Consider the following 9,414-nt stretch of genomic DNA (forward strand, 5'->3'; position numbering starts at 1 on the left):
AGGGTCAGTATGGACTATAATCAAAACCATTACCAGTGCAAAATATAAACGCCTACTAAAATAAATATGTCGCAGTGTGTAACATATTAAACGGTGTCATACATGCAGCGTGTGTAATAAAGTGGTTCTTCAACCTGTGACCCCAAGCCAAACAATGAGCGAACAACGTCTTCCTCAAATGGGAAGATTTTCCCACAAAAGAAAAGGCCAACCTCGACCTGAAATACTTTGAATTACAAGTCCTATTCGGAGGAAAAAAGGAAGACCAAATACAAGAAACAGAGTACAAAATATTTGGCATTTTTAGAATACAGCCACAACATACGCAATGCGTCATTTTACAAGTCCAAATATTATAAGCATAACTGTATTCATTGTAGGAAATAAACAGTACGCGAGTCATGTTTCAATTCAACTGTATTGCACATAAAAGGTCAATTCCAAGTAAAATACAGCTGAAGTATTCTTGGGCAGCGATTCATTCGTGAACCACTAGAGGGGGCTACGCTGAACCGCAAAAGCAGTCCAAGCGCGCTCGGACCTGGGACCTCGTTCGGCGCCGTCACGGACGCGAGCGAGGCCTCTCGGAAACGAGGGCGGACGTCACACGCCGTTTCCCAACGCAGACTAAATAAAAATGGGAACGTGTCCAAAACAAACAAGGCAGACGAGAAGCCGCGCGTAATAGATGGTCAGAAAAAGCAAAGGCGGCGTGTTGGTACAATAACGTTATTATCTGGCGTTCACATTCTCAAGAATCAAAAGGGCCGTCGCCAGGAATTGAGCGGGCGCGTATCACGCGCGCGCCGTCGTGTCGTCGTAGTCCATAATGCTCAGCTCGCGGCGTCTCTGGCGGACGGCGAGCGACGGGTCGGGGGCCCGCCGCATCTGCGCGCTTCCTGCCAGGAGGGCGGCATCCTCGCGGGGACTTCCTGTCCGGGCCTCATCATCCTCCGGATTGCGATCGGGCGGTCTGAAAAGCCGCCACGCCCTCCGCTCCAGGAAGGAGCCGACGGCGGCGGCGAGGAGGACGGGCGAAGTGGACGGGCGGTCACAATGTCCTCCGCGGAGGACGAGGACGGCCGGAGATCGGGCTCGTCGGCGGCGGGCCTGCGGGGCGGAAAACGTGATGATGTCAGAACATGTCGTTAAATGTTGTGCATGTGTGTGCGGTCATGTGTCAGTAGTTTACATATGTGAGCGTTCGTGTGTGTGTCGTGTACACATGTGTCTGCGTGCACCAGACCAAGTTAAAATAGGGGGGGGGGGCACATGTAACAAGAAAGGCCTTGGTGACACGAGATGGCAAGGAAGGGGAAATGAGTGGAGTTCAAATCCTCCGATTTTCAGGCAACTGAAATCGGACGACGACGTGATTTGCGTTGCACTTTTGTGTTTTTGCAAAAACAGACATTCGGCTTTTGGAAACGTGATCGTCAGGTTTGCCTATTTTCGGACACGTTTTGAATCAAACGGCAAAAGTGCCGGTCCGCAACCTATTCTTGTATTTTTTCTGTCCGCTAAACGTGAATCTCACTCGCTCGCCGCAGCCGAGCCCCTCTCTCGTGCGCGCTCACTTTTCAAACGCTTACAACTTTCTCCACAAATAATAACGGAATGTTCTTCGAGGACGGTGACATTGGATTTTAGCTTACGCGCTCGTCAAAAAAAAAATAAGTACAAAACTTCATTACAAAGGAGCATGTTGGGCATCAACGCCTCCTTATTTTCTCATCTAGAAACATTTTCGGTGTGGCGATTTTAAACAAATATAATTTTCAGTTTCAATTGAGCATTTCTTGTAAGAATCAAAAAGGTCTCCTTGAAGCAGCGAGCATTGGAGCACGCGACATCAGACGACAGTCGCCGCACGGCCGCGCATTTATCAGCGTGGACCGGTTGACTCGGAAAGACAAATATTCTTGATCGTACCAGAAGTTTTGGAAGTTTTCAAACGGAAACGAAGACACCTGAAGAAGAAAAATATACTTCTTTCGCTTGGGTTAGGGTTGTTTCTTCATAGCGGCCATCTCGTGCGGAGAGCAAGAGGGTTCGCATCACGGTGCTCGCAGTGCCGTTCGCGATCAAACGCTGCCGCGCCTTCCGCTTTTTTTGCTCTCTCGTGCAAATGAGTGATTGGCGGTTTAGCTTTTTCTCAGCGCAAAAGGCACATTTGCCGATCCAGCTATTTTGAGCATCGCGCGTTGCTGCGAGGACACGGCGTCGCGACCTGCCGAGGTGAAGCATCTCGCGCTGCAGAGTCCGGACCGTCTTCCGGAGCGCCGTGCATCGGGCCTCACACGCAGACAGCTCAGCTCTAAGACACACACACACACACACACACACACAAACACATTTCAACCCAGCCTGACACTCATTTCTAGGGTTGCGCGGTAACGGTTTTTTTTTTTTGCCACCGATAATCATCAGATTTTTTCTTTTTTTATGTTTTCTATCAAGGGTCTTCAACAAGTTCCGGGCCGGGGAGCGTGGAGCCCCTACTGATGTATATTGTACAGTATATAATTGCGTTTTATGCGTTAGATTCAATTTGAAAACAAATACATTTTTTATGCCGATTCCAAAATTGCACCCCCACGCAGCTACGCGGCGACTTGTTTGTGCGGTCGCAATGGAGACAATAGGTCGGTGCCATCAAGATCTGGTTGCCCAGTGTCGTAGAATGCCTTTCTATTCATACATAAATGAAAGAGAATGAAAGGAACCTAATTGATGTCTTCAATGTCATATAATAAGAATGTCTGTCTATTGTCACTATAAACAAGTAGAGTACAATGAGACTGAGATGAGCAATCTACTTTGTTATTGCACAATCAATACTATAGTAGTAACGCAAACCTTTTTTCTTTGCAAACTTGAATAATACAAATCTTTTTTTTTTTTTTTTTAAATCATAATATAAGAACGGGCAATCAATCATCGTCCGGAGACGGGCGGACACAACTGCATATTCGATTGCTGGCTAATTTCCAGTGGGCGACCGGAATTCCAATAAATTGTGCCACTTTATAGTATCGTATTTTCCTTTTCTGACAATTATAATTTATGTTAAAGGGCAAATTCAATATTAGTTAAAAGCTAAGTTCAACAGGCGGGTCTTGAGCATGTTCTGAAAAAGAACGTTCTCTGTAGGCTTTTCCACTGACGGGGGCCGTAAAACTGCAACGATGGCTCACCTTGAGGGTGTGTCCTGACATTTGGAATAACTAAAAGGCCAGTGTCGGAGGACCTCGGGGACCGCGAGGGTTCATAGGGTAAAAGCAGCTCTGAGACAGAAGAAGCCCCAAGAACATTAAGACACTTAACGTCCAGCAAAAGAACCTTAAAAATCAATCCTCAAACACACGGGAAGCCAATGCAGCCGTTTGAAAATTGGTGTAACGTGCTGCCGCCGCCTTCAGTTCTTCGTCAGGACGCGTTCTGTAGTAATGCTACGGCTGAAATTGTTGAATTGAAGACCAGAAAGCAGGGCATTGCAATAGTCGAGCCGACTGGAAATAAAAGCACGCGTTAGCGTCTAGAGAGAATAGGGCAGATTCTTCAAATGATAAAAACCGGCGGCACGCTGGGCCACTGGCTAGCTAGCACATCTGCCTCACAGTTCTGAGGAGTGGGGTTCAAATCCCGGTCTCGCCTGTTTGGAGTTTGCATGTTGGCCCCGTGCCTGCGTGGGTTTTCTCCGGGCACTCCGGTTTCCTCCCACATCCCAAAAAAACATGCGTGGTAGGTTGATTGAACTCTCTAGATTGCCCTTAGGCGTGAATGGTTGTTTGTTTATATGTGCCCCGTGATTGGCTGGCGACCAGTTCAGGGTGTACCCCGCCTCTCGCCTGAAGAGAGCCGGGATAGGCTCCAGTACGCCAACGGTGGAAGTTGGGCAACACGAGCGCAAAAGTTGGCGGCGTGACCGTCAACACGTGAACGGCAACTGGGACGCGCACATCGTCGTCAAAGGAAAGATGCCGATTGGCTTGTACAGCTGTGCGATAGCGACGATATTTTAGAGTCCTAACCCGATAGCATTCAAAATATCTGCTAATGCAACCACCTTTCAAGGGAAGCAGTAATGTGCAAAAAAATGCAAATAAATACAACACTGAGCTTCAAGTAGCATTCAAGTATGACTGCCATTTATCCAGAGAGAAGTCACATCATATCTACGACATATTTATTACATCGTATCACACAGCTCCGTTAGATTGAACGTGTCAGAGCTCCCTCCAGTGGACAAACAGTACAATGACATCATTCACAACACGATTGCATTTACGGTTTCATGAGAAATTAAGAAAATCGGCCTTTCATCTGCAAAACTCCAGTCGATGATGATTTTGAAAAAAGGCTAAAAATGGCCCACCGCTTCGAGTGCTGCGATACCTCAGCACATCCGCCAAATTGGGTGTGTCTGATCTGCCCATACAAACAAACAAGTCAATGGACTGAACCTAACCCCAACTAGCAAACTTTTTTTCACTACATTTTACACATTCAGTATGGTGGCAACGTTGACATATGATTCTGCACCAAAGTAGGGGTCTATTCACACACACACACACACACACACACGTACTTGTACATCCAGGTGGTCAATGTCGAGCGCACTTCCTGAGAGACAGGAAGTGTGCGTCCGCTCGCCTTCCTTGCTGCGGCTCGCTGCTCAGAGACCGGAAGTTGGTGACAGGAAGCGACAGTCAGGCGACTCACCGCCGCGGGGACAGGTGTGGTCCAGGTGGGCCGGCATGTGGTCGTCACAGCAGGACTCCAAGGGGTCCAGGGAGACCCGGGAGCACTCCATGATAATGTCATGGACCTCGTAGTGACGCCACCTGACAAAAACCACGGCAGGACGCAATTTTAAAATAAAAGTCTCAGACCGCCGGAGGACTGTGGGGGATCGACTGACCTGGAAGGATCCAACTCAGAGTCCTGAGTTCCACTCACCAGCTCGGGATGAACACGAACCTGGTCCAACATGGGCTGAAGCACAACCACGACAAACGACGACAACAACATGAGATGCCATCACACACACACATTCAACTCACATTGAACACACACACACGTGTTACTGATGGTAGCCATTGTTACTTTGGTCCATCCATTTTCTACCGCTTATCAGAGGTCGGGTCGCGGGGGCAGCAGTTTTAGCAGGGGCGCCCAGACTTCCCTTTCCCCAGCCACTTCATCCAGCTCCTCCGGGGGGATCCCGAGGCGTTCCCGGGCCGGCCGAAAGACGTAGTCTCTCCGGCGTGTCCCGGGTCGTCCCCGGGGTCTCCTCCCGGCGGGACGTGCCCGGAACACCTCACCGGGGAGGCGTTCGGGAGGCATCCGATTCAGATGACCCAGCCACCTCATCTGGCTCTTCTCGATGCGGAGGAGCAGCGGCTCAACTCTGAGATCCTCCCGGATGACCGAGCTTCTCGCCCTCTCTCTAAGGGAGAGCCCGGACACCCTGCGGAGGAAACTCATTTCGGCCGCTCGTATCCGGGATCCCGTTCTTTCGGTCACGACCCGCAGCTCGTGACCGTAGGTGAGGGTAGGAACCAAGATCGACCGGTAAATCGAGAGATTGGCCTTTCGGCTTAGCTCCTTCTTTTCCACAACGGACCGATACAAAAAGGCCTGAAAGGACTCCTTCTTTAGCTTTACGGCATCCCTCACCGTTGGTGCGCACCATCGATTTCGGGGTCGTGGCACCGACCACTTCACGGCCACAGCTCCGGTCGGCCGCCTCAGCAAGGGAGGCATGGCGAGGTCCACTCGGACTCAATGTTGCCCGCCTCCCCCGGAACGTGAGCAAAGTTCTGTCGGAGGTGGGAGTTGAAACTCCTTCTGACATCTAAGGATTCCTGGTGGATTTTGTACGTATGAAGGAGTCCGCTCCTGATACGGTCGTATCGCTCACCTTTTCGAACGGGATATCCGCTCGCATCGGTTTACCGTTGCCAAACCTCCCCGACACCGTGGCATAGCGGCCCCGGGCCATCGCTAATGTCGGTCCCTGTATTCCCAGCCTTTACATTAAAGTCAGTAAAAAAAAAGAAAAAAAAAGGTACACAGACGTCTACAGTTGTCTCCACTTCTCTCAGGCAGTCCCCGGCGGTGTCTCGTACCTTGACCACGTGCTGGAAGGTGTCCAGGTTTTCCTTCATGCTGTAGTGCAGGCGCAGGTATGACAGGAAGTTGCACGGGAACATTCCGTACAGGCGGTGGAACAAGGAGTACACTCCGGCATGCAGGTGGACCACGTGGACCGTGGGGGTGTGGCCTGCGGATATATATATATATTATATACGTCCGTATATTATGTACGTGTGTCTATGTGCGGGTGTCACCAGGGTTTTTGAGGCTCCATGACGCGAGGCGTCCAAAGACGTCAAAGAAGTCGTAGATGTGCTGCTTGGCAGCCTGAGGGATCATGGGTAATAGCATCACTATCACCAGTACTCCAGGGACCAGCAGCTTCACGTCACTGTCGCTCTAAACACACACACACACACACACACACACACACGTGCGAGCGTGCATACACACACACACACACACACACACACACACACAGACTATCATCACACTGACATACGTGTTTCATCTGCGTGTGTGTTTATTGCGTGAGTGTGTTATTTCTGGCTGTGCGCGGGCACACGTGTTTGACCTTGAGGCAGCGCAGCAGCGTGGCGAGCAGAGGCGATCGGCTGACGCGATGAATCCACGGCGGCTGCTGGCTGATCATGTGACCCAGCAGGGTGACGGCGGCCAATCGGCTCACTGGCCTGGAAACCGCCTCATTCAGTTTGTCCAGCAGGGCCTGAGGAGAGCACATACGCACACGTTAAAAGCGCGAACACACACACACACGCAAGCGCGCACACACACACACGAAAAGATGCACACACATCCATTGGCTACCTTGTGTAGAGGTTCTCGGATGGACGAGAGCAGCGTCAGAATCAGCTCACAAGACGAAGAAGAGTTCAAGCAGCAGTCCACCAGGCTGCAGAGCACAGCGCCTCCTCTGTCTACCAGGACACACTGCAGGTCAACGCTCACTGCCACGCCAACTTCACACACAATCGGGTCTCTCTCGCTCTCTCTCACACGCATATACAAGTGGGCGGGACTACTGGCAAGGACACTGAGATGAACGAGCGCACCTGAATTCAACTGTTGGCTGATTGCCTCCCGGCCTTGCTCCGCCTCCTGCAGGTCCGTACTGTCCAATGAGAGCAGGAGCTCACCTACACTCACCTGTTGCATGGACATCCTGCGCGACACGCACAGAGCTGTAAACTGTGTGTGTGTGTTTATGAACTTGAAGACAAGCGTTCAGATTGACGCAACGGAAGCAACAACCAATTTAAAAAACAATAATAAAAATAAATAAAAAGATAGGTTTAGGTGGTCTCGTGTCACCATAGCAACCACTCAACTTTTAAGTCTTTCAAACTTTGTGTTGCGTCTCCGAGTTCAGTTTGTTTGTTTGTCACGTTAGCGACTTCCTGACGTCACAAGCAGTCACGTGCGCAATCCCCTGTAGCCAGTGTTAGTTAGCCTCGAGTGGAGCTAACATGGTAACAGCTATCACTTCGCCAAAGCGACCCTACCGAAGAGCCACCAAGCTCAACTTCCGGCAAGCGACTTGCGATGACGTTAACGAGAGCATGTTGACGTTAAGTTGAAAGTTTTAAAATGTTTTTTTTTTGGTTGTTTTTTTTTTACCTTCAGACGCGTTGAGCCAAGCAGGACGTCGCCATGTTGAGCACAGGAAGTCCCGCCCGAAGCGGGAAAGCCGACACCTGTGTCTGTCAATCAAGGCCAGAAGAGGCCTTCAGGACACGGAGAAAAGATGGGAAAAGTTCTCACTCCTTATAAAAGAAAACGTGACAATAATTCAGTGAAAATGAAACATATTTTTTTGCTGTTGAGCTGGACACCAATGTTGGTATCTCTTCAAAATTGAACATTACATATATTTAAAGATGACTATTTTTGCGTTGGTGACGCATGACACTCAACGCTCACATTAAAAAAAAAACTTGAAACAAAACAATTTTAAATCATCCCCTGAACGTCTCTGCTGGCATTTGTTCGAAAAAAAGTTCACACTTATTTCTTTCAAGTTTAAAAACGTGCTGAATTTCACACTGTAATATTTGGAGTCCGTTTTCCAGTTTGCTGATGCGTGATGTCCAATGATTGTCCTTTTCAAATCTGCAGTAGAAGGTGTTCGAGTCGTTGGCTAGTGTGCTATTGTTCTCAGCTTGGGGGGATCGTCGCTTGTAATTGGTCAGCGATTGGAATGCATGCCAGACTGATTTAGAGTCGTTAGCGCTAAACTGTTTTTCCAACTTTGCTGCACAGTTCCTCTTTGCAATGTGAATTTCTTTAGTCAGCTGGTTTCTAGCGCGATTATACCGGGCCCTGTCCCCGCTCTGATAGGCGTCCTTCTTGGCTTGGCGAAGCTGCTCAAGTTTGGCAGTGAACCACGGCTTGTTGTTGTTGAATGTGCGAAATTACTTTGTTGGTACACAAACCTCTTCACAGAAACTGAAATAGGATGTGACAGTGTCCGTATATTCCCCCAGGCTGCCAGCGGAATTTTCAAAGACACTCCAGTCTGTGCAGTCTAAACAGCTTTCAAGTTCCATCTTGGCTTCATTGGTCCACTTTTTCACTGTAGGCTTCGCGCATTTAAGTTCTTGCCTGTACGTCGGTATTAAGTGAATTAAGCAGTGATCAGACGAGCCCAGTGCTGCGCGAGGTATAGCACGGTATGCGTTTTTTAGCGTAGTATAGCAGGGGTCCAAAATGTTCTTTTCCCTGGTAGGACAGTGGATGTGCTGCTTGTTTTCAGGGAGTTCGTGGTTGAGTTTAGCTTTGTTAAAGTCCCCGAGAATAACGATGACCAAATGCATATCACACTGAAGGGTATTCTGTGTCCATCCATCCATCCATCCATTTTCTGTACCGCTTTTCCTCACTAGGGTCGCGGGCGTGCTGGAGTAATCCCAGGTATGTTCGGGCAAGAGGCGGGGTACACCCTGAACTGGTCGCAAGCCAATCGCAGGGCACATATAGATAAACGACCATTCTCTCTCACATTCACACCTACGGAAGAGTCTTCAATTAGAGGAGAAAAGCCACGCAGGCACGGGGAGAACATGCAAACTCGTCACAGGCGGGGCCGGGGTTTCAATCCCAGTCGGATCAGATCGGTGAGGCAGATGTGCTCACCGGTCATCCACAGTGCCGCCGGGTACTAGGTATGTTTAAAAAAAGAAATAAAAAAAACAACTGGTAGGCGGCACGGTGGCCGACTGGTTAGAGCGTCAGCCTCACAGATCTGAGGACCCGGGTTCAATCCCCGGCCCCGCCTGTGTGGAGTTTGCATGT

The 9,414-nt window shown here is 49.6% G+C and overlaps 1 protein-coding gene across 1 annotated transcript; it reads right to left on the reverse strand.

Moving 5' to 3' along the window:
- Positions 1-399: 399 nt before the first annotated feature.
- On the reverse strand, positions 400-7,873 carry tsc1a (TSC complex subunit 1a). The gene is made up of 12 exons (XM_061767211.1): positions 7,741-7,873; positions 7,176-7,285; positions 6,931-7,040; positions 6,677-6,829; positions 6,357-6,501; positions 6,135-6,289; positions 4,925-4,998; positions 4,726-4,847; positions 4,592-4,674; positions 3,198-3,250; positions 2,231-2,317; positions 400-1,162 (listed from the first exon to the last, which is right to left on the reverse strand). The coding sequence occupies exons 2-12, from the start codon at positions 7,282-7,284 to the stop codon at positions 796-798; spliced, it is 1,458 nt and encodes a 485-aa protein (XP_061623195.1). The 5' UTR covers position 7,285; positions 7,741-7,873; the 3' UTR covers positions 400-795.
- Positions 7,874-9,414: the final 1,541 nt, after the last annotated feature.

Source organism: Phyllopteryx taeniolatus, chromosome 3, assembly GCF_024500385.1.
Source record: "Phyllopteryx taeniolatus isolate TA_2022b chromosome 3, UOR_Ptae_1.2, whole genome shotgun sequence".
Taxonomy (NCBI): Eukaryota; Metazoa; Chordata; class Actinopteri; order Syngnathiformes; family Syngnathidae; genus Phyllopteryx; species Phyllopteryx taeniolatus.